General features: G+C 53.1%; 1 protein-coding gene across 3 annotated transcripts in view; it reads left to right on the top strand.

Moving 5' to 3' along the window:
• PLEKHM2 (pleckstrin homology and RUN domain containing M2) overlaps window positions 1–23483 on the top strand; it is a 29929-nt gene extending 6446 nt beyond the window's left edge. The window contains exons 2-21 of one of the 3 annotated variants that reach the window (XM_082777080.1): window positions 7547–7653; window positions 7842–7951; window positions 8856–8955; window positions 9458–9545; window positions 9958–10144; window positions 11948–12076; window positions 12462–12521; window positions 15577–15811; window positions 17041–17826; window positions 18137–18206; window positions 18308–18398; window positions 19552–19616; window positions 19946–20034; window positions 20444–20576; window positions 20665–20855; window positions 21145–21210; window positions 21741–21900; window positions 22185–22364; window positions 22444–22560; window positions 22950–23483. In XM_082777080.1, the coding sequence (XP_082633206.1) occupies window positions 7547–7653; window positions 7842–7951; window positions 8856–8955; window positions 9458–9545; window positions 9958–10144; window positions 11948–12076; window positions 12462–12521; window positions 15577–15811; window positions 17041–17826; window positions 18137–18206; window positions 18308–18398; window positions 19552–19616; window positions 19946–20034; window positions 20444–20576; window positions 20665–20855; window positions 21145–21210; window positions 21741–21900; window positions 22185–22364; window positions 22444–22560; window positions 22950–23087 (3102 nt within the window). In that variant the 3' untranslated portion in view covers window positions 23088–23483. The remainder of the gene's footprint in view (window positions 1–7546; window positions 7654–7841; window positions 7952–8855; window positions 8956–9457; window positions 9546–9957; window positions 10145–11947; window positions 12077–12461; window positions 12522–15576; window positions 15812–17040; window positions 17827–18136; window positions 18207–18307; window positions 18399–19551; window positions 19617–19945; window positions 20035–20443; window positions 20577–20664; window positions 20856–21144; window positions 21211–21740; window positions 21901–22184; window positions 22365–22443; window positions 22561–22949) is intronic. The other 2 variants (XM_082777081.1, XM_082777082.1) reach the window with 2 other exon arrangements.
• The last annotated feature ends 776 nt before the right edge of the window (window positions 23484–24259 follow it).

Raw genomic sequence — 24259 nt, 5'->3', positions numbered from 1 at the left:
TAGATCGGAGGAGCTCTTTCCAGACGTTCAGGAAGGCAGCAAGAGGACAGGAATGGAGGCAGAAAGAAGGCTGCAGCAATCTCTGTTATGTTTTGGCTGCCTGCTTGCTGCTTTGTGGTGTTCCTTTTGTTTTGCTTCCTTGCAAATGGGGAAAACCCTTTGCCAGTCCTTGTGCTGTGGCTGGGAAAGTGGGGCTTGGAAGCATCCCTCGCCTTTCCCATACAGCGAGTGCAGGGGTTGCGGTAGGAGCTGAGCTGGAGGAATACAAGGGGTTGCCCAGTGGGTCGGTTTGCTTTTCTTCTTCAGTGTTTGTCTTGCCAGGGAAATGCCAAGCAGAACAAGGGAAACGAGCTTGGTGCTGGAAAGCTGCTAGTGAAGTGTCTGCAAGCCAGATGTGAGGAGGGGAGGTAAAGACTTGGCTGGACTGTGGCCAGCCGTGAATAGTGCAGGCGGGTCCGGAGACTGGATTTCAGTCAGGTCGTGGGAGTGCTGGAGAGGTTTCAATGCACCACCACGAGAACGATTCGATTTGGAGAACGGGCTCCTGCGTGGCTCACTCAGTTTATTCAGGAGAGTGGTGCTGGTCCCTGCAGGGGGTTACCTGCAGACACAGGAGGTAAGGACGTTTTGATCTAAATGCCAGAAATCCCAGGAAACGAGGACTCAAGGAAGACTCCTTCGATCTTGCTGATGACATTCTCAAGAGGAGGATAATCAAACGCCAGAGCAATTTTGTGGCCTCAGCATAACATGGAGGCTGCGAGGCGTGAGTGGGCATTGTTCTCGCAGCCATTCCTGGAAACTTGGCTCAAGGGGCAGTGCTGATACATTTTTTGGGGTGCTGTGGGTCTCCTTCCACGTGGACCTCGGGGTTGAGTGCATTACCTGGATGGTTCCGTGGCCCTGCATCAAGAAGCAAGCCCTTGTCAGGACTCACAAAGGACCTGGGTGTTTCCTTCTCCAGTGTCTTCCTGTAGTATTCCAGGAGGTGACGGCATCTTTAAGAACATTGTCTGTCAAACAGCTACCAACACATCAGAACTATTCCTCAGCCTGACAAACACTGAAGATCCCTTCTTTTGCTGGGGTAACCAGTGCAAAGCAGGGATGGAGAGGGGAGGACCTGACCAGTGGGGTTTTTGGCATCTCTCCTTGCGCTATGAGAACACTGCAAATGGGCCTTGAGAGCTGATGCAGTTAGTAGGCTATAAAATCCTGCGAGGAACATCCTTTCTTGTGTGTGCCAGCGTGGGGTGTGGCATATTACTACAAAAAACATGCCATTTACAATCAACTCTTGATTAATAAACAGCAATTAAATCCACCCTCTCCTCAATGGGATGAGGTGCAGCAGGAGCTCTTCCTTTATCCCCCTCCACTCCAATAAGCTTTCCTTTCCCTTTGGACAAACACCCTTCTGCTCTGCCTTCTTCTCGAGTGTGTTTATCTTGCCAGCCTTGAGTACTTGGGCTCAGGAGGAGCTTCGGTAACCGGTTTGCAGCAGCAGGTTTTGCTCCACGCTGTTGCAACACCAGCGGACGCGATGGGCTGCGGAGTGGTCTCAAGCTGACAGACACTCTTGGTGGATCGCAGGGATGCCTTCTGGATGCCGACAGCACTTATTTTGGCTGCAGGAATGTCTATAAATAGCCCCAGGCTGAGAGTCAAGGCGTTTGCAGGGCACCGTGTGCTGCATGAGTCCTCAGCCTGAGGCTTCGGCCATTCATCGTGGCACCCACCTGGTTTTGGGTGCAGAGGGGCCGAGGGGAAAAGCTTCTCACCAGAACCCCCCAAGATGAATGCTCTGCAGGAGCGTTGTGCTTGGTAAATTCTTTTTAACCTTACTGCTTGTCTCCTTCCTGGTGCTCCTGGCTCCAGCCCTTCTCACTGCCCAGGTATGTCAGGGAGCTGCTTTGTGGATGCTTCACATGTGAAGAGCTGGAGTTTGATCACCACTTCCCGAACAGGTCCATCCACCACGCAGTGATTAGGGAGAGCTTGGTTTCAAATTGTTTGTTTGTGTTTTATGGCAATTTGCAGGGGAGAAGTAAACACAGCAGATAAATGCATGGTAACTCAGAGGTAGGGAGGCGCATTACGTATCGCGTACAGCTCCAAGCACGCTGTGCTGTCCAGCTCTAGCAAGCAGGCAAGTTCCTAGCGTGGCATTTTTCAATGCAGGCTGTTTGTGTTGGAGCAGAACTGCTTGCTGTGACGGTGCAAAGCTTTATTTTTCGTTTGGTAGGGAAGTAGGTTTAAACAGACCATCTCTCAGGGCATCCCCACATGTATCTGCATTTTAGAAAACCTGCAGGGTCACAGGTTAAGTGTTAACAACAGCGTGCTGTGCCCCTCACACCCTGCTGGTACTTTCCAGCCCCCTGCAATATTCGTGCCTCTGCCATTTTTTCAGGGCAGTGTCCCAGCACCCCTCCCTGTGCTGCACAATTGGTGTCAGGTTATGGGAATGTCCATCCTAGGGGGGGTGGAGAACGTGTCCGTGGCCTGCACCTCTGCCCCAAAATGTTTGTGGTCTGAATTTGTGCAGATCTCAGGTTAGCTGGATTTGGGGCAGGCCAGGTGCTCTGGGAAATGATGCAACCAGATTTTGCTCCTCAGCTCGGAAACGAGTGCTGGCAGTGGACACACAGCGCATCTTCCCATGGAAGGACTGGCTGGTGCTTCTCTGCGGGAAGCCTGGCCCTCCCCTGCCTTCTGCATCTGGAGCCAGCTATAAAATGGCCCAGGTGACACAAACTGCTGTCACCACTCTGAAATGCGGTGTCTTCAGGGCCTGGCATGACAGGGATGCTGCGTCAAGACTCAACTAGTGAGCAAACATACGAAATAGCTATTTTGCTGCTTCTCTTCAGTTTGCTTTGTAGTTCATTCGCTATTTCGTCGTACCTTTCCTCTGTGTGTGTCTTTCCAAATAGAAGACGCCTCCCGATCAGCTCCTGCAAGTCGCAGCCTTTCGCCACCCTCGCCACAGGGCTGGCTCCACCCCGGAGATCCCAGGGCTTGCTCCGTCTTGTTGCCTCCGTGGGAGCTCAGTGGGGACTCAGCGCTCTCTCTGGGCACCCTGTGCAAAACCCAGCTCCCCGGCTGTGCAGTTAAGGCCGCCTGGGCACATCGTGTGGCCGGGAGGCAGGCTGGGGATGTGCCCAAGCGAAGAGCTAAACGCGCAGGGATGAGGATGAGGGGCGAAGATATGAGGATCAGGAGGTGAGAAGACCCATGCTACAAGGAGCAGGCAGGGCTTGGAGCAGGGCAAACCAGCTGCGCTGCAGTCTGTGTGTTTTTTTCCCTCCTGCTGATCTCTTTCTGGGGCTCATTGTGCTCCAGCAGCCTGTGCGTGTCCTTTGCTTGGGGCTACAAGCCATTGGCCCTGTTTTCTTCATGGGGCACAGTAGAAATGTCCCTATCCCTTGATGCCATGCTGCCTGGAGAATGCGGTGGCAGAGCTCTGTGCAGGAGCAACCCCTCGGTGCGCTTCCCTGCACTGGCACAAGCAGCAGCTCAGACACGGCCGTGACTCAGAGCACTCAAATCGCCCCGGGAGGAGCCACCACGTGCCTGCTTCCTGCTCACAGCACCCCGTGGCCCCGTGATGGTGCACCAGGCAGTCACACGAGCTCGTCTTCTGCCTCCTGACATGGCACGGACTGGACAGGGGCTGCTTGGGGTGGGTTTGCTCTGGACATTGCAATGAGCAAAAGTCGGCAGTGGGTGCGCTGCAGGTTGGTGCTTGGCCTCTGACTTCCCCAAAAAAAGCCATGCAGAGTTCTCCTGTTCCCTAACCTACATGAAGCAAGACCAGCGTTGTTGCAACAGTGCTGCCAGCGGCGTTGACTCCTGGGGCAGGAGGGAGGCTAAAGGTAGCACCAAGTCTTAATATAACGTGGAATCATCCCTTAAAAACTTACGTCCTTTCTTGGGGGAAGATTCAGCTTTTTTAAGAAATGGAAAACAATTTTTCCAGAAATACCCAGCTGCTTCTCACCACTCGGAGATGCAGAGATGGGACAATCCCCTGGGTTTGGCAGCAGTTTGCAAGGGGACGTGTGCTGAACCTCTGCTGCTGATGGGAGCTGGTCAGTCCATGTAGGAGCTGGAGAGCTGGAAACCATGAACTGGCTGTGGGAAGGACTGTAACAAAGATCTAGGCTATTTTGGGGAAGGAAGGAAAGAAAAAGAGGAAGTGCTTCTTCGCTCATCTCTTTCTCTGCACGGAATCTCTCTGTAAAGGGGAGTTCATCCAGCTGGTGGCAGAGCTCAGAGTTCCCTCTGCGATGACCTCCCCGAGCAGTGTGCACAGCGCCTGCCTGAGTGGCGCCTTGTTTTTCCCCACTGATGTGGTAAGCTAATGTAAGGCCTGCTTTTATTTTAATTCTTTTTCCCCTAGCTGTCCCCCACAGCTGCATTTCCTCAAGTGAGCACAGAGCCTGCAGAAAAACCCCAAACAGACGTTGCGGCCGCAGTGCAGCAGGAGGACCCGCAGCAGAGGGTACCCTAGCCCTCTGCATAGGCAACAGCGTGGCTGGGACAAGCCAGGATTTTCTGCCTTCAGTTCCTGGCTCACATCCCACAAGGCAGGGGCTTTCCTTCCTGCCTCTGTTTCCCCAAAAAGGGATATTTTAGTGACTCTCCATTCCAGGCAGCTCTTGGAGAACATGCAGTGTGTGAGCACTCTGTGTTGATAGTATGTATGGCAGAACGAACCTGGGGATGAAAGAAGGGATTTCTATTTGGTATTTCTTTCCAAATAGTGTAGAAAAGCCACATCCCTGACTCCAGGGGGCTGGAGGAGGATCCTGTGCCCCCAAATCAAACAGAGGCTTATGTGTGAAAGCCTTTGTGATCCCTCATGGCTCCATTTACCCATCGCCTGGGGGATATGGCTCTAAATTTACATTTTGTTTCCTCCTCAAGTGTCCTTGCTGTGGGAAGGAATGTGCTTAAAACTGCTGATTGCAGATAGCTCCTGAAATAGTTCTCAAATAGTGGGATTTCAGGGCATTCTCCTCCTTGCTTGGACCTGGGCTGCCTACTAATACTGTAAATCTTCTGAGACAGCTTCTTCCTCTAAAATGTGGAAGAGCTGAAGAGCTGCTGAGCTAGAATGCATTGGCTCTCGCCTGGGTGTAGTGAAAGTCTGTGCACCTACGGGTGGCTCCGCATGCAAACCATTATCGTGCTTTGTGTTCCCCAGGGCATTTATCTTCTTGGTGGGACTGGGACAGATGAATTGTGCTGTGTGATCGGATGAGGGAATCTGGCTGTGATTCTTCCAGCTCAGCAGTTCTTTCCCACGTCAGGGCTGGGACCAGCTCCGTGCAGGAACACGCCTGGCTCTCCCATCTTACCTAAGAGCTGCCTTCCTCCACAGAGATTAAAGATCTTTTAGCTTCGCCCAGCTCCCAGCCTGATATATTCATATTTTTAGCAGTGCTGTTGGAACAGTTCCCCAGGTGCTGTGAGGGTTTTCGCTAGCCCCTTGGTAAATTTCACATCAGGACTGGATGATTTTCTGAAAGAGCTGCTCTGGCTGTAGCAGTAATTCAGGAGGATAAACCAGTTTCTGGTTTCTGGGGACAAGTCAGACTTGACAAGCACAACACCATCCAGTTTTATAGAACATAAACTTTGTTTTTGTCTCTATATGGAGCCTGCAGTATCTCACCTGCTCTTGCTGGAGTACTAAAGGGTTGCTGGTAACTGGCAGAACAGGGCTCACTTTGGTGATGTGGGAGCTGCAGATGGGCTGAATCACTACCGAGCAGTGGTTGATGTGGTCACGGTCGCTGCTTCATGCACTCTCACAGATGAGGCACAAACTGTCTTCTGTTCAGATCAGGGTAGGAAGGCTCTGTCCTGTGTATTTCTGGAGAAAATTGTGAGCACATGGGTGTTGTGCTGGAGTCCTCATCAAAACCCCTTGGCTGCAAGAAGCCAGAGAACCGTGCTGGGAAGCAGATGATGCAGGTGTTACAAAAACAAGGAAGTTTCCAGCTTGTTGGAGCAGCGCGGTTTTCTTGATAGAAACCCATGACTTGGAAAGGACACCTCTAAACATGTTCTTCTGTGCATATTTTTATTTATTTGAATCTAACATGTAACTGGTGAGGCCTGGCAAAGAGGTATCAGGTGCCAAAATAAGGTATGTGTAGGTGATGAGTTGTCATGGCTCAGCTGAACCATTGCCAACCAGAGCAAATAAACGTGGCCTATGCAGCTGAGGCTTCGTCCTGGGTGAGTAACTCCTTCGTTCTCTGCCTGAATGCCAGGCGTGTCTGAGACGGGGACCTAAATACATCTCTAAGCTCTAGGGGCAGGAGAAGGCTGGGAAGAAATATGTGTGTAAGGGGATTTCTAGTGGCTGATTTTGCAAAAACAAAAAAGTAGTTTTTGCCTCATCAACCCTCTGGGACTGTTGTCAGCGGAGTGCATGGCCAGCACGGACCTCAGAGCTGGCTTTGCCAGCCCCTTGCAGCTGTGGATGGGTTAACTGGAGATGAGTCGAGCCACCCAGATTTTTGAGAAAGCAGCAACCAGATGATGTCGTGCCTAGTGGTGATGCCACTAGGGATCGGGGTGAATCGGGCTGCCTTTGTCCCTTTGTCTTCATCCGCACTGCCTAAGCAGGCTGTGCCTCTGCTCCCTCCGTGTCCCTGGCAGCCAGGCAGTCCCTTGCAGCCTGCCCCTGACACTCTGGGAGGACCGGGGCAGCTCTTGGCTGCCTGGCATCGATCCCCAGCATCTCAGCGGTTACTGAAGCCGTCTGTGACAAGAAAACCTTGGTCTCTTCCCGGGATGCTGGAATTGCACGGGGTGTCACCCAGATATGGCACACAGCACGTGTGCAGCAGTGGGTGAAACAGGCAGGTGCGGTGTTACTTCTTGCCAGCTTTGTCCTGCTGATTGCAGACTCGCTGCTGGATCGCTTAGGTCCATTGTGATTATCTGGGAAGAACAAAGCAGACTTTATTTGGTAAGAACTGCCCATGGGTGATGTGACAGCAGCAACCTGTCCTCCCCTCCTTCTGCTGGACTCAGATCAACTTTTGCACCTGGAAGCAAGGTTTCTCCTAGCCCAGGGTTTCCCATGGCAGGACCCTGAGACCTAGGAGGGGACTTGTGGCAGAGTCAGGAGCAAAGCCCAGAGCCCTGACTGATTTCTGTTCTGAACCTCTTGGCAATGGCTGCATTGCTGTAGCGTTAGCTGTGAAGGAGGAGGCTGTGCAGCCCAGCCTGCCAGCTCAGCAAACGGGGATAGTGTTTGTGTGGCTGTGCTGCTGACATGTCCCTGAATTGTGCATGGATCTCCGTGAGTTAAATTCTCTATATAATTTACTGCCATACAGTTCTCTTAAAACCAACTGCTGCACCCTGTAAGTAACCTGCATCAAGGTTACTGCAAGCTAAGAGAGGGGGAAAAAAAATATTAATGCTGTATGTGAGTGTCAGCAATGCTACCTGTGAGTGTCAGCATATCCAACTGTCTCCTCTGTTGGGGTGTTTCATCCATTGTCTCTCTTCTTTGCAGCTGCAGAGCTACTTTGCTGCCTGTGAAGATGAGACGCCAGCCATCAGAAACCATGACAAGGTCCTGCAGCGGCTCTGTGAACATCTGGACCATGCTCTGCTCTATGGGTAAGTGTTGAGCCTGCCTCTGGGTTTCCTGCATGTGCTTAGATGCTTTTCACTCTGCTTTGCTTGTGGACATGCACGTAGCATGTTGCAGGGGCTCGTCTCAGCATGGGGAAACTATCTGGGCAGCAAATGGGATGGGGGTAAGAAAGCCCTCACTTAACCTTTTCTGGGCCCTTCTCTTCTTCCAGACTGCAAGATCTTTCCTCAGGCTACTGGGTGCTGGTCGTGCACTTCACCCGCCGTGAAGCCATCAAACAGATAGAAGTGCTTCAACACGTGGCCACCAACCTGGGACGCAGTGAGTGTTTGCAGACACTGCCCTGCCTCTGAGGGCAAACTTCAGCCTGGGAACATCCAGCAGGCAGCCTGGGAAGGTTGTAGTGGCTCATGCTTAAGGGCTGGGGACCAGGGGGCTAGCAGGCAGCTTAGGGCTGAGTTCAGCTCACCTTGCTCAGGCCCAGAAGGTGGGAATGCTGTTGTCCTGCATTATGGCTCTAGAAATATCGCAGCATTGTCTCTAGGTCAGACTGCTTCTGCTGCCACGAATCCAAAGCAACTGCTGCGCTGTGCTCTCAAGAAGGGTTTATGGCAGATAGGAGACATCACCTCTCTTGCCCCAGAATGTCTCACTCTAGCTGTCGTTTGCCTGATGCTGCTTCTCCCTTGCTGCAAGATCTCTGTAGCAGATGTTTGGGACCATCAAGGCCACAGGACGGTCGGTGCCCAGAGACCTCCTCTCTGCCTGATTCTCCCAACACCCTTCATCTCCCACGTCCTGTACCGGTGAGAGCAGAGCTGAGCACAGACTCCGCCATCACCTCTCTGCACCAGCCTTTATGTAATACCTCAAATTGCACCTGTGATGATTCAGAGCGATTCTCCCTCCGTCTCTCCTGGCTGGCAATCCTGCTGGAACTGCCAGCAGGGCCCCATCACGCTATAGGGGTGTAGTTGTGTCCTCTTCTCTACTGGCTGCCATGCACACTCTTATTCTTCTTTCTACTGCAAGTCATGAATCTGTCCATTCATCTCCCTCTGGCATTCTTCCCACAGATTTTCCCAACAGCCAGTTGCTCCCCTCAAATGATATGAATGTGAATGAACAATCTCATGTGTTTTAACAGATCTGTGATTATTTCCAGGCTTGCTTTGCTTCTCAGGCACTTCCCTGCAGTTAAATCCTTCTTCCGCTTTGTTTACAGGCCGGGCGTGGCTGTACCTAGCCCTCAACGAAAACTCATTGGAGAGTTATTTGAGGCTGTTCCAGGAGAACCTAAGCCTGCTGCATAAATACTACGTCAAGTGAGTATGCTTGCTCATTCTTTTTTGGGGCTCTTGTTGGCATCCCTCCTTGTCAGAAGCAAGAAATGCCAGTGTGGGAGCGAAAAGTTGGTCAGGGTCTGATCATTTGCAGAGATGTTGTGTGCTTAATGCAAGGGTCTCTGATGTGGAGGCACTGTCCTGGAAGAGATGCTTCCAGGCTCTCTTATATTTACTGCTTTTATTCCCAATCCCAGGCATATTCTTTATACTCTTCCATGCCTTCCAAGAAGCTCTCGACCCAGCTCTAGTAGACACCTGAAAATCTGGCTCTAGAGTGACTTGGGGACAGTGTGTAGTAAATGCTTGTGTGCTCTCAGAGCCTTAAGCTTGGCCATTGCTCTTAGAAAGGTGGCAAGCAGACGGCCTACAGCTCTGGGGCTGTTTACAGTGTAGCTCAGGGACATGTCACCAAAATTAAGAAAACAGAAGTTTTTTCTCTCTTCCACAGCTCTAAAGCTCTTCTGTTTTATCCATGTTGCAGGAATGCGCTGGTTTGCAGTCACGATCACTTGACCTTGTTCTTAACGCTGGTGTCTGGGCTGGAGTTCATCCGCTTTGACTTGGATCTGGTGAGGGGCAGCGTGTTACCTGTCTGCCTGCTGTGCCTCTGGGGCAGCGGGTGTGTTGAGTGGGGTGAGGGGTCCTGGCTGTCACACATCCCACTGCCTGGTCCAAGGCACTTTTTCGCTGGCAGTCCTCTTGTTGAAAATGTGATGTTCCCAGATTGACAGGGGTATAGGGGAGTCACATTTGCAAGTTTAGTACGAAGTGCTGGCATCCCTCCAGGTAAATAGAGGTGCACACAAGGCTACTGGCTGACCCTCGGTGTCGCAGTGACAGAGGAGGGAACTGTCAGGTTTCCTGTGAAAGAGGCAGAAACGGACAGTCAGAGGCCATTCAAGGCAGTGCCATCATTTCGTCTGTGCAGTTAGCTGTGTGCGGTGACTCAGACCCTGACTCACTCCACACTCTCCTCTGCAGGACGCTCCTTACCTGGATCTGGCCCCGTACATGCCAGATTACTACAAGCCTCAGTACCTTTTAGACTTCGAGGACCGCCTGCCCAGCTCCGTGCACGGCTCGGACAGCCTGTCTCTCAACTCCTTCAACTCTGTCACCTCCACCAACCTGGAATGGGACGACAGCGCCATCGCTCCCTCCAGTGAAGGTAAGTGGTCTGAGAGAGCAGAGGCGAGGCACTGGCCTCCTGTTTTTGTCAGGGCTGTGTGTTCCCACACTGCCATCAGCTGAGCTGCTGGACCAGACGAGCTACCAAATGATGTAGCAAATGATGGGCTGGAAGAGACCAAAGAACCCCAGAAGTCAGGCTGTGAGCCTCCCCCACCTTGCATTAGGAGGTACAGCCAGAGGAAATGAGGGGGATGTAAGCTGCAGACAGACACATTGCCTGCAGTTGGGAGGGGCAAACTTCCTATGCTAGTTACCTGAGGCTGCAGTTCCATACAAGGGTGTGTTTTTGTAAGAACTGGTGATATCTCCCCATGGGGTGAAAACTCTGCCCATTTCTGAACATTAACAGTTCAGTATGCACGGCTGCAGAGGACCTTTTCTAACTGCTTGTTTTGCAGTTGAGAGACACAAATAATTTGGAGGATATAGAGAGTAGTTTCCAAAGTCTTCTCTCCGTGTCTGAAGGAAAAGCAGCCAGTGGTCTCAGAGATGCTGTTTTTTTCTCTTTAGGTATCTTACCTTGAGCAGGCTGATGAGTTATGATGTTCGCACCCTTATGTGTATCACAGAGGGCTCGGCCGTGTTGGGTGTTGTTCCTGATGAAGTGAGAAAATGTGCCTTGTGCCTACCTCCTCAGCCCACTTCAGGCTGGAACAGGCAGCTCTTATGCTACATGAAACATGTTCACAAAGGAACATTTCGGCTACTGTTGTTCCTAATCCGGAATACATTGACCTGGTTCCCTTTTTGATGCCAGTCTGAGGAAAGCAGGATCAGGAGATTCTGGAATAGATGGGGTGCAGTGAATTCAGGACTGTATCCACCTACAGTCAGGTTCCCTCTGAGACAAGGGTCTGCCAGCTGCCTTTTATGTGCAAGGACTGCAGTCCAGAGGAGGAACAGCCCAGGAAGCAAGATGCCGGGATGGGTGTTAGCATCATTTTAGCAAAGGACTTTGAAGTATGGCACTGCTTTGGGCTTTTCTGTGGTGTCTGCACATGTGCTACATGTGTGAAAGGGTTTGCTTTCAAAGGGAAGGCAGCGAGGCCTCTTGGCTTGCCAGGGTGCACAAGCCAGCACCCTTCCTTGAAGCATCGCATAGCACTTTTGTATCAAAGTCCTGTGTAGTTGTCCTTCCCAAACAACCCTCAAATCCCCTGCCACACATGACCAGCCCGTTGGTAGCACCCCAGGTAAGTTGGAGACAGTAGAAGAAACCTAGCAGTAAAAGTCATGGGAAGAAGCTCCTCTGTCCCCAGAGGCTGGGAAAAAGCAGCATTCATGTTTCACTGCGTACTGCACCCCTTGTCTTGTACTCCTGTTCCTCCCTTGGCAGAACATGTCTTGGTGCCAATGCACCTCCTAACTGATTGGGCAAGGGGTGTCAAAAGATTTGGCTACATTCACCAACCCACTTGGTGAATGGAAGCTTGGTGCTCAGGTGGGGTTTGGAGTGGAGGTCCAGGAGATCTTGGAGCTAGGTTTTGGCTTTGGCCTCACCACAAGCCATTCTGTGTGTCCAGGCAGTAGTTGTGATCTGTGCCTCAGTTTCCCCATGAGGAGAGGGGTTTGGTGCTGGTGTAGAAATGCAGTTCCTTATTGTGAGACCAAGGAGGTGGATGTGTGAGAACCCCAGGGAGAAGGCAGTGCTGCTGGTCCTCCAGTAGGGAGCGGGTTGGGGGTCCAGTGTCTGTCTCTGTTTGAGCAGCCCCTTTCATCTCTGTGGTGTTCTGATCCCATTTAACTTCATTAACCATTTCACTGCTCGTCGTTTCAACAGGAGCATCTCACTTCCCTGGGAATGTAGGTGGAGTTGGGGAATTTAGGATCAGAGGACAAGCTTTGCCCTTTAATCAGACCCCTGGCATTGCAAACATTAATGAGTCAAACGACACGGTATCTGTGGGAGGTAAGTGTGAAGTGGGGAAACTGAGGCACAGAGCACTGAAATTGCTTCCTGAAGGGGATCCCTGGCTAAGAACACAAGCCCTGTGACACCCACCATTTCTTTGTTTTAGCTTTCCAGCAGCTCTCCTGCTGGGGCCTTCATCCTTTGCTGGTCACATCCTAGCTCCTGCAATGCATCCAGCAGTAACAACTGCTAGTGCAGCTGGTTTCCATTTGCATTTGTGTTCCCCTACTATGTTCTCATGCGTTTCAGATACCAGTGGAAGATTATTTTGTTTCTCTCCCTTCCCATCTCCCTCCCCAAATCCCTTTTACACTCTCCTCTGTTCCCCTCCCTCCCTACTACTTGTATTTCTAATCCTGAGTTTTATCCCTCGTTTTTGTAGATTATGATTTTGGAGATGTCATTCCAGCAATGCAGTCCATGCCCAGCAGAGACTGGGAAGGTGGGACATACTCATGTGTTAAAACATTTTATTTTTCTCTCTGCATTGCTGCCCCCTGAAGCTTGCTGCATGCTCCCCTCTTCACTTCTTTAACAAACACACACCACATCTCGATGGAATTCAGTAGCGGCAGAAAGAAATAGAAAAGATCCTTTGGGGGGGGCAATTGTGTTTCATCTCCTGTGAGACCATGCGCAGAGCTTTCCCCAGCTCCTCGTGTATCCAGACATGTTCACCTGGCCATATGTCCTGGAGCAGAGGGGTGTTTTCCTGCCTCTGACTATGCCTCTGTGTCTTCTAGATGTCTTTCGCCCTTGCACTCTGCGCAGCAGATGTGAGGCTGAAGTTTCAAGTGTAGTGCTCTGACTGCTCAGTGCGTTATGGCCTGTGTTGGTAGAGGAGCCTTACACCACATTACAAAAGCAAAGTTGCAAAATTGCCCCTTCTTTGAAGCTGGCATGCAGAGATCAGTGGCCATCTGAAATGTGTGACAGTGCCAGCTGATCTGACACCAGATCAGCACACACAAGGTGCTGATTGAAAAACTGATCCACGTTCATTGATTTCCCGAAAGTCCTGGAAAACAGATGAACTAATCCTGTCTACTTTATTTTTGGGCCTTGTGTGGAGATTAATCTGGGACGTTTTGTTTTCCTTGGACCCTATGCCCTGTGTCACAACATCTCTCTTGAAGCCATAACATGCACTACATGGCTGGGCTCAGTTTGGGTTACTATTTTTTTTGTTTGTTTTTTCCTTTTTTAGTACTTCTTACGCCAACATGTCAGCTATTTATGGCCTTCATGCTGAAGAGCATACACCCATTTTAGAGGAGGTTGTTCTCCTTGCTCCACGTGCAGTCCATAGACTCCCTGTGTATCCTTTATGCTTCACAGGAGTAGGAAATCTCTCTGTTTTACCCCTGGAGCAAATACACTCACACTATGTCCTTTGTAACTAAAAGCTGCAGCCAGAATTACTTTGGCCAGTGCTACCTGAGTATTTGGGAATGCTCTGCCTGAATTCCATGTAGATGGCTCTTGGGCTCTAACACACTCCTCTCATCTTCTTTCTTACCCCACGTATAGAGATGCTCACTTTTGTCATTGTGGTACAGTGTGAGCTGGGCACGTTGCCTTCAGCTTCTCCTCCCTGCAGCAGGGACAAGGACTGGTGAGCTCCTCCAAATCCAGTTTCTCTGTTCAAGCAGGGTCTTGAGTGGCAGAAGTGGGCTTGGGTTGTCTCTGAGCACCTGGGTAGGTCACAGTGGTCATAGCTGGTCCAGTGTGTCCCTGACACCTGAGCATACATCTAAAGAGAACAAACCATGTTTCCAAACACAACACCCAATAAACGACCTAACTGTGGGTGCTGTGTGCAGGCTGGGAGCCACCAGGGGACATTGGACACAACCCTTTAGCTTTTGGAGGTGTATGCAGGTCCTGGTAGCAAACTGGTGCCAGTGCAATCTGCCACTGCTCCAGGCTCAGGGCTGTTGAGGCCAAGTAGACCTCAACCACGGCTAACTTGGCATCTCAACCCTCCCAGGTGAGCTTCCTGCTGCATTCCTTGCCATTTATACACAGAGCAGGGGGGTGAGAAAGTTTGACCTGTTCCCTGTTTTTCAGCATTTGGAGTGAAACTGTCTTTTGGACAAATATATATATATATTTTTTTGTCTTAACAGAACCAACAATGTTTAGGCAAAGTGACATTCTTAGAGGCTAGAAGATGAAAGGGATGAATATCTTCTAAACGTTTTATTTTTCCCTCTCCTTCAATGTGGTCATTAAAAAAGGTACCTCTTTGCTTCCTTTTAAACGGTTTACACACTCCGTACTGCAGGACAGGCATTTCAGCAGGAACAAAGCAGCATTTTGAAATTGGTCCTCCCAAAACTGCTTTTATTAGATCTTATTTTTACTAGAGGCTGAATTTCGTAACTCAGAACCTACACCCCCTGAATCAGTTTCCTGGGGTTTTCATTCAGAAGGGGTTTCCCTGCATACCATGAGGTTTCTAGTTGTTTGAGGGAGTGAACGGTGTCGGGGAGGAGAAAGGCATGGTCACCTTCCTCTAACCCTGACTTTGTGGATGATAATGCTGAGCATGACTGCTGTAGCCCTTCTCTGCTGCTTCTTTTATTTCTGAAGACTAACATGGGCCAGGCTGGTTGTGCTACAACCTGTCTGTGCAGCCTGCTGTCCTTGGGAATGCTGTGTTCCCTTCTCCGTGCTCCAGTCCCCGTGTCGTGCAAGCAGAGGAAAGCAGCCGGCTCCGTCAGGCGTGCCGTAGGGACCATTGCTTCACGGGCTGGCTCCGTGTCTGCCCTTACAGCTGAGCAAGCATCTTCCTGGGACCCAGTTGCAGGGAAGAAGGCGGTGCTGAGCACTGTGGGGAACCCTGTCTGCCTGGCTGAGCCTGCTATCCCAGCCCTGGGGAACTTCTGATGAACAAGGGGGGCTTCTGACAGTACACGTGCAGCCATTTGGTGTAACATGCTGCTGATCTCCGTGCCTCCACTCAAGGTGGAGGTGCCTGTGACCATTGGGATGGGAACATTGCTCCCCGTGCTTGTTAGCAGAGCTAAGGAGTCATGGCAGCTTGACCACACAAGCCCAATACCACGGTAGGTGCAGTTATTTCCACTTAACTTCCCCTGGGCACTTTAGCTGCTGTCATCTTGCAAAGGAGTGCCATGGCCCCAAGACCCCTTGGTTCTTTCCTGGGGATTCTTCCTCTAATTCCTGATCCAGATGCAGGCTCCTGAGTGACCGAGCTGTTATTTCCAAGCATTTTCTAAATTGCAGCGATGTTTTGTACCCTGGTCTCTGTCCTGCCTTGCAAGGAGCCTGCTGTCTGCAGCAATCTTTGAAGTGCTAAGCGGAGCCAACGGGGCTCTGCTGGTGCTGGGGTTGGTGCCTCTGGGAGCAGCAGGGAGACTACTTGGTGCCTTGAGACCCCAGCACGCAGCTTTGCTTTATTTGACATGATTCAGTTCTTACAGGGTGCCCTGGCTGATGCTAATCCCACTTTTCCCTTCTTGTCTTTGCAGATGGAGATCTCACAGACACGCTCAGCTGCCCACGTTCTACTGCCTCGGAGGCAAATGGCAGCAAGGCCTCCATGAAAAGCCCAACGCAGCGCTATAACCCCTTCAATGAGGAAAAAGCTGACACGCTGTCCTCCACTGAGACCACCCCAGTGCACACGGCTTCCCTGGAGAAGGCAGAAGCTACCCCTGAAGGAACAGACCAGTCCGAGAGCTGCACAGAGCTAGAGGTCATCAGGTGGGGACAGAGCTTCCTGGCCTAGAAACACACCCTCCAGAGTCATCTGTCACTAGGGACTGGTGATGTGTCACCCCCTTCTAGCCCAGCAGAGACATTATCTGTTATGCAGCCTTCATAAAATCAGGAGGCAGTGGGTTTTTTTGTTTTGTTTTTAATTCTAGACACCAGGTGGTCCTCCGTAAGTGTTAGCAGGGCTGGTTCCTTGGGGCCGTAGAGCTACAGACTGGCTCAGCAGAAACACCTTTGCCCAGCAGTCTGTATTAGAGAGCTCAAAGGACTCTGCGGGCTTTTATTGTAAGCTTTCTCCAGTGGGTGGCAGGTTTGCAGTAACTCTGGGTCTTAGATCTTCCATCCTTCCTCTTGTTTGTCAATAAGCTGGGGCTAAACCTGTTGGGGGAGATGTGTCCACAGACCTGTTGGCCGGTATTTGACTCCTCGCGGAGGAGAGCCTTAGGGGTCCCTCTGAGCCCTTAAACCTAGACAAAAAGTACAAGGCTCTGTCTGCTTATGCCTGGGGATGGAGGCACCCCAAAACCAGCTCAGCAGGCCTGTGCTTTGGTCTCATGCCTGTTTTTCCTGGGAGGTGCAGAGCAGACATCTGTGAGATGAGTTACATTGCACCCTGTGCTCTGGCAGACGTGTGGGAAGGGAGCCACACCATGCTTACTCCCCAAACAAGAGGGCCGCAGTGCGAAGTGACCTGGCAGCAGCTTGGTGCTGTGCAAGGCCCGAGTATTTCCTGGTGTGCCATTCGTTTACAGCGGGCTGCAGGCTGCATCTCCCTCTTCTGGCAGCCGGGGACATGGCATTCCCACATCCTCTTCTTTCTCCAGAACCCTTCTCCCTCCCCAGTGTCCTGTTCTCAGTGATTCCCCCCACACCAGTTCAGCTCTGTATCCACTTGTGATGCGTTTTGCAGCTAAAGGAAACCCAAGGTGCATCCAGCAAGGGAATGCCTCTCTTCTTTCTTTAAATAGGTGGGAAACTGTCTCCATACCTTGTGGTGTGTCTGCCTTCCTTGTGACGGCTGGCATGGAGACTGAGGCAGTGGGGCTCTGTGTGGCCGCACACTGAGCAATGTTCTTGATATGAAAGTTTCTCTGTGATAGGGAAAATTGCAGAGGAAGATTGTTGAAAAAGGGTAGGACCCTGGACCACTACCTGGGTTTTGCACAGCCTAGGCAGGCAAAGACAAGTGATATTTGTGCTGGTCTTTCACCATGCAGGTTAGCCAAGAAAAAGAAAACAGGCAAGAAGAAGAAAGCAAAGCCAGAGGAGCCAACGAACACACCTGTGCCCGCAGTGCCCAAGACCAGCACTCAGCAGGCCAGTGGAGACAGCGGCGTGAACGGGCTGAGCGACAGAGAAGACTCCCAGAGGGATGACGGTCCTGCTGGCCCAGCTGGGGAGCCGAGCCCGGGTGGGCAGGAGGAGGGTCGTGAGCGCTCTGCCCTCAGCCAGCTGGCTTTGCGCATCCCTGAGATGAAGGACACGTCCATGGAGAGCGTGGGGCAGCCGCTGAGCAAGGTGATGGACAGGCTCAATGGGCAGCTGGACCCGGGCGGCTGGAACGCCCCCCACGAGCCCCCCGGGCAGTCCTTTCGGACTGGCACGCCAGGGGAGACCCCAGATGGATCGTCCTCTGGCGACTTTAGTGAGGGGATTTCAGCCCCCATGGACTTCTACCGCTTTACCGTTGAGAGTCCAAACGCTGCTGCACCAGGTGGTGGCCACCATGACACTCCAGGGCCTGGCCAACCGCCACATGTTTCTGGTAGCCCTGAGGCTCCTGAAGAAGAAGAAAGCGGAGAGAGAGAAGCAGTTGGGGCAGTAGAAGAGTCTGGAGGGGTGAGCGTTGAACCCCAAAGTGGTCATACGGCCCCCACCAATCCTGAGGCTGTCCGTGAGCAGAAGAAGGAGCAGCCCAGCCCTTCCCTGAGCAGCGCTGAGGACTCTGGGGTGGAGGAAGGTCAGGGCAGCCCTTCAGAGCTGACTCATCCTTCAGAGTTCAGGTAAGGATGGGTTTGCTCAGCTCAATGTACGGAGTCCATGCGAGCACAGAGTCCGTCTTCCAAACATGAACAACTGCCAGTGCTCAAGCTGGTGCTTTTCTCTTTGCCCTCTGTTTGGGAGGGCAAAACTCATATTTTTCCAGGATAAAGATGATGCTTAAGGGGTCACAAGGTGATGGTCGTGGCCTTAGGGGACAACAGATGCCCTAATAATGCACAAGTTCACTAAGGAAGGGGATTTGCCCTTCCTGGACCTGCCCAGCCCTACAATCTGTGTCCATCCTTCAGCCTCTTCTGTCTCTCTTCACAGGGTGGATAACAACCATCTGCTCCTGCTGATGATCCATGTCTTTCGGGAGAACGAGGAACAGTTGTTCAGGGTAAGGTGGGCACAACTAGGGGGGGGACCCTGATTGATCTCCTGCAGAGGGCCTGCTCTGCCTGTGTTAGCTGTGTACTGAGAACTCCTCTCTCCACGCAGATGATCCGAATGAGCACCGGGCACATGGAGGGGAACTTGCAGCTGATCTATGTCCTGCTGACAGATTGCTATGTGTACCTGATCCGGAAAGGTATCCCACTGGACTCTACTCATTGGGGCTGCTACAGCAGCCTGCAGGACTCTCAATTTAGCTGGGACATAACCCCTGGGAGGCCTGGGACTGAGGGCTGGAGGGAGCGAGGCTCACTTGCCTGATTCATGGCTTGCTCAGTGATTAGGGCTTCGTAACATCTGTTTGATATCTTTGTCAGTGACATTGACAGTGGGATAGTATGCACCCATGGCAGGTTTTCTGATGGCACCAAGTTGTGTGGTGCAGTCCACATGCTGGAAGGAAGAGATGCCACCTAGAGGGACCTGGTCAGGGCTGAGAGATTGGCCTGTGCAAGCCTCATGAGGTTCAGCAAGGCCAGCACAAGGTCCTGTATCTGGGCTGGGGCAATCCCAAGCATAAATACAAGCTGGGCAGAGAATGGTTTGAGAGCAGAATGGATTGGGGCTGGTGCTTGACAAGAACTTCAGTGGGAGCCAGCAATGTGCGTGTGCAGCCCAGAAAGCCAACCGTACCTTGGGCTGCATCAAAAGCAGCAGGGCGAGGGAGGGGATTGTCCCCCTCTGCTCTGCTCTCGTGAGACCCCACCTGGAGCAGGACAGGCTGAGGGAGCTGGGGTTCAGCATGGAGAAGAGAAGGCTCTGGGCAGACCTTACAGTGGCCTGCCAGTACCGAAATGGGGCTACAGGAAAGCTGGGGAGGGACTGTCAGGGGGTGTGGTGATAGGATAAGGGGTAGTTTAGATTAGAGATTAGGAAGAAATTTTGTACTATGAAGGTGGTGGGGCACTGGCACAGGCTGTCCAGAGAAGCTGTGGATTCCCCATCCCTGGAAGCGTTCAAGGCCAGGTTGGATGGGGCTTTGTGCAACCTGATCTAGTGGGAGGTGGCATGGAGGGTTGGAATCTTTAAGGTCCCTTCCAACCCAAACCATTCTATAACTCATCAGTCCTTGCCAGTTCCCTCATGTCCCCAGGAGCAGTGGCAGTAACAGCAAGGAGCTCTGTTTAACTTGTCCCCCAGGAAGCCCTGGGACGCGTGCCCTGCAGCTCTGTGCTGCTGGGGCCGTGGCTGGGCTTGCAGGTCCATCGCTGCTGCTGTGCAGTGGCCTGGATGCAGGCAGCGCAGGGCTCCTTTGCCCCCATTCATGCTGCTCTTTGTCTCTGTGCCAGGGGCAGCGGAGAAGCCGTACATGGTGGAGGAGGCTGTTTCCTACAATGAGCTCGACTACATTTCTGTGAGTGCTGGGGGGGGAAGCAGGGGGAGAGCAGAGGTCAGTGCCCACCTCTCTGGCTGTAGAGATGTCAGCAGCAACATGGTGGGGTGTTTCTGTGGGGCTCTCTGTCCATGGGGAGTGTTTTGGCCAGTGAGTTCTTGAGATGTAGAGAGTTAAAAGTGCTCCCCCATCACATGCCCCCTCTGTGGATGCCCAGCTTGTTTGTGTCTCTGCATGGGCAGCAGAGCAGCTGCTGACCTCCTTCCCTGGGGCCAGGATGCCAGGTTCAGCCCTGCTTCGCTACCCTTTGTCCCCCGTCTCGCTTCCTTAACCGGTCGTATGTGGCGCAGGTTGGGCTGGATCAGCAGACGGTGACCCTGGTGTGCACCAATCGGAGGAAGCAGTTCCTGCTCGACACCGCGGACGTGGCTCTCACAGAGTAAGTGGGTACCACACGGCGAGCCCTGACACCTTCCTCCCAGGGCGTGGGAGCACAAGAGACTCCTGTAACACCCCCTCACAACAAATGTCCTACAACCAGCAGGGATTTGGGGTTTGGTTTGGTGCCACTAGCCTTTCTTCGCCTTACTGGTTGAGGGAGGTGACTTGCATGGTCATACTGAGGTCTGGGTTGGAGATGGGTGTCCATCCCCCAGCTGTCTCACCCATCTTCCTGAAGCTCAGACTTTGTAGTCACCGTTGTCTTTGGTCTGTGAGCTGATTTCCAGACCCTTCGGTCTGGAAGACCAGAGCCCCACATGAAAGGAGAACCACTTTGGCATCAGAGCATGTGAAGTTCATGAGGGGCTGTCTGCCCTGGCCTAATCAGGGATCTGTCTCCCTCTCAGGTTCTTTCTGGTCTCCTTGAAGTCAGCCATGATCAAGGGGTGCCGAGAGCCCCCCTACCCCAGTATCCTCACCGATGCCACCATGGAGAAACTGGCACTTGCAAAATTCGTGGCCCAGGAGTCCAAGTGCGAGGTGAGTTTGGCTGTCACGGCTGTCACCAAACATGGTGCAGTGTCACACTAAACACCCTCCCATTCACATCTCTGCCTGTCTCTCGCAGGCCTGCGATGTGGTGGTGCGTTTCTACGGCCTTGTTCACTGGGAGGACCCCATGGATGAGGCACTGGGACCCTCTGCCAACAGCTACACCTCTGCTGAAAACACAGTCACGAAGGATGGCATCCTGCACTACAAGGCGGGCACCTCGTACCTGGGCAAAGAGCAGTGGAAGACCTGCTTCGTGGTGCTCAGGTGGGTGCCGAGGCCATGGGTGGAGGCTGGAGTTGGTTGGGGCTCATTGGAGAAGACATTAGACCCGTTTGATGTTGCTGCAAACTCCTGCTGCCCAGGAGCAGCTGGGGAGGAGGAGAGAGCCCATCTCAGCACCTGGGAGGCTGAGATAAAGCCCCCCATTGTGGCTGCTGCCAGCAGGAACACAACCCCGTGGGGCTGTGTGTGTAGAGGGCTAGGCAGGAGTGGCTGTGGGACCAGCAGAGCTGAGCTGCCTCCAGTGACCATCTTTCATCTTCCTAAATGGCAGCAACGGGATCTTGTACCAGTACCCCGACCGCACCGACGTCACGCCTTTGCTCTCCATCAACATGGGGTAAGTAGCTGGTGGGTTATAGTGCCCAGGCTCGGCAGGGCTCCGCAGGATCTGGGATCAGTAGCTCCTTGGGATGTTCAGGGAGGTGCTTTGGGGCAGAGAGTGATACAGGCCGTGCTGCAGGGTGTTTGCATGTCAGTGGCTGGGTAGCAGGACTCCCTGCTCACTCCTGGATGCACACAGATTCCTGCTTGGATTGGGCCTGATGCATGCAGCTGGAGATGGGCTCATTTCCTCCTGCTTTTTACGTGCCAAGCTGCCTGTTTGCTGGGGAGCTGGCCCCTGAAGGGCTGATGTTCTCCTCCAACAGCTATACGGGGACACCTGCACCAAACTCAGCTCTGGCTCTACTACAATGTGTAGAGATGGAGGCCATCCTTGGAGCAACCACAAGGGATGTGGCAGATGGGAAGGCAGCCCCTGCGGAGAACGGGGATGGTAGACAGCACCGGGAGGGCGGGTGGAGGCAGGGGCTGCTATTAGGGTAGTGCTGGCTGGTCCGTCCTGCTGATCTCCGTCCTCTCTCCCAGCGGTGAGCAGTGCGGGGGATGCCGGCGCTCCAACACCACCGACCGGCCCCACTCCTTCCAGGTGATCCTGACCGACCGGCCCTCCCTGGAGCTGAGCGCCGACAACGAGGAGGACATGGCAGACTGGATGCAGTACTTCTGCCAGGCTGTCTCCAAAGGGGTGAGCCGGGGATTGGCCGCAGGCGTGGGCAGATCGACCCCTCCTTCACCCGGAGCCCCTTTGGGCCCAGCCTCCATGGCTCTTCCCATCATAGGGAATCCAGATCCCCAGGATGGCAAAGCTCAGCCTGAGCACAGCCAGGGTGGAGATGCAAAAGGGACCAGGGAGTGATGTTTTGGGGTCCACAGGAGGCAGTTTTCTCCTGAGCCAGGAGGGCTTTCCCTCACCAGAGGCACAGGGCCCCTTCCTGCCAGGTTTTAACTCCCCTTCCCCACCCTGTGCAGGTGATCCCCCAGGGTGTTGCCCCTACACCCTGTGTCCCCTGCTGCCTTGTGCTGACGGACCAGAAGGCCTTCACATGCCACGAGGACTGCCAGACAAGCTTCTTCCGCTCACTGGGCACCATGGAGCTGACAGACATCACTGCCATCTCCACAGAGGCCGGCAAGGAGTACTGTATCCTGGTGAGTGTGGTGCTCAGGGCTGGCCCTGTGCTGGGCTAGGACTGTGGTAGTAACACCTGGTTTCTCTCTCGGTGTTCAGGAGTTTGCTCAGGACCGCAAGCAGTTCCTGCCCCCCTGGGTGCTCTATTTTAGTTGCACTACAGAACTGGAGAGGTTCCTCTCGGCGCTGAACGCTGCGTGGAGGAACATCTACCAGGTGAGTGCGTGAGGCTGTCACACCCTTCCTACAGCAGCAGGGCAAGTGGAGCCCGTGTGCTCTGAGGAAGGTGTGGGTGAATTTTTCCCTGCCTATAGGCAGAGCAAACCCAGCCTTCCTGCAAGAGACAGGAGAGCCACAAAGCTGTGTCTGTGTAACCACGGGATGTGGGATTTAGAGCAGGGGAAATGTTGGAGGCCCCCAACAAGCCAGGCCATAAGCATCCAGCACTGACAAAGGAAGTGGAAAAGAAGATGGGTTGGCCCTGTCCCCCTCTGTCACCAGTATTCATGACACAGAGGACTTTTTATGCCTGTTTTTGAGGCGGCTTTGTAATGAGGGGGGAAGAGCTTTGGTTTATCCATGCCTGACTGCTCCGCACATTTCAGGTCGACCTCCTGCACAAGGCCATTCTGGATGCCACTGTCAAGAAGAAGTGCGAGGACGCTCAGAGCCTCATCAACAGCGCCTGGCAGCGCAGCGACAGCCTGTGCCGCGGACGAGCGGAGCGGGACCCCTGGTGTTAGCCCTGGCAGGGGCAGGACAGCTGGTGGGACGCCCTGAGGCGCTTTCAGAGAGCGGGCACAGCACGGAGCCTGTAACCATCTGCCCTGTGGCCAACTGGCACCCCAAACCCTCCCGCCATCGCTCAGTCCCCACCAGCAACGTGCCTGCAGGTGAGGATCCTGCACCCCATCCCCGCCACACTCTGCCTGGAGCTGGGGACGTGCAGCACGTTGGCGGTGCCGCCGCAGGGAGAGGCACGTGGTGACCAGACACTTCGCCATGCTGGAGCCGAGGCCAAGCTTGGCCTCTTTCCCTGTACACCCTGCACCCTGCTCGTCATCCGTCTGCCACGGGGCAAAATAATTTGCCTTTCAAGGAATACCGTACTGGTAGGGAGGGCAGGGTGGGAGCGGGGTGGGCTGGGGTTGGGCACCCACCTGTCGCAGCAGGAGTGGCAGTCAGCGAGGCTTTGTTCATTTTAGAACAGGGTAGGTGGCGGACGTGACGAGACAGGAACACTAAATCACTACCGTGCATGTTTTCTCCTTGCTAATACAATCACCACGTACGGCACCGCTTCGTCTCCTCCTTCCCAGCCCACCTCCGGGCATGGGAACATCTCACCTGGAGCTGGTGCATCCAGACATCACTGTGCTGAGGCTGAGATCTGAGGTGGCGGGCAGGGAACGATGGGAAAGGAAGAGGGAATGGGGCCAAAAGTTTGGCTTTGAATATCGTGGCTGTTTACAAGCGGTACGGTTTTAGGAGATGGCAGAGGCTGGCTCAAGGCTTGGACATGTACTTGGACAAAACCCAGCCGGCCCCACGTGCTGAGGGAGAGAAGGGATCGAGTCCCGTGTTCTTCAAATGTCCTAAGGGCTGTTGTTGTCCTGCCTGGGGCTCTTGGCTCGCTTCATCCACCACCGAGGGAGCAGAGGCAGCAGCCCTGTGCTGGACCCATCCCCCTGCCCTCTGCAGTGAGCCCCTTGGGGCACCGTTTGAGCTTTTAAACAATAATACAGAGATCTCATGTAATATATGTTCACAAAGCCTTTTTCTGGGAGGAAACGTATGTGACTGAATGTATCTGTATATACATCTGCTTCCTGTCCCCCTCCCCAAATAAATGTTCATTGGTAACTCGGACCTGGCCCTGCGCCCTGTGGCTGCCTGGGGTCCCCTCGTGTTCCTC

The sequence above is a fragment of the Aythya marila genome (genome assembly GCF_965140915.1).
Source record: "Aythya marila genome assembly, chromosome: 21".
NCBI classification, from domain to species: domain Eukaryota; kingdom Metazoa; phylum Chordata; class Aves; order Anseriformes; family Anatidae; genus Aythya; species Aythya marila.
The sequence above is the reverse complement of the archived record's forward strand: the minus strand, read 5'-3'. Positions and strand labels throughout refer to the sequence as shown.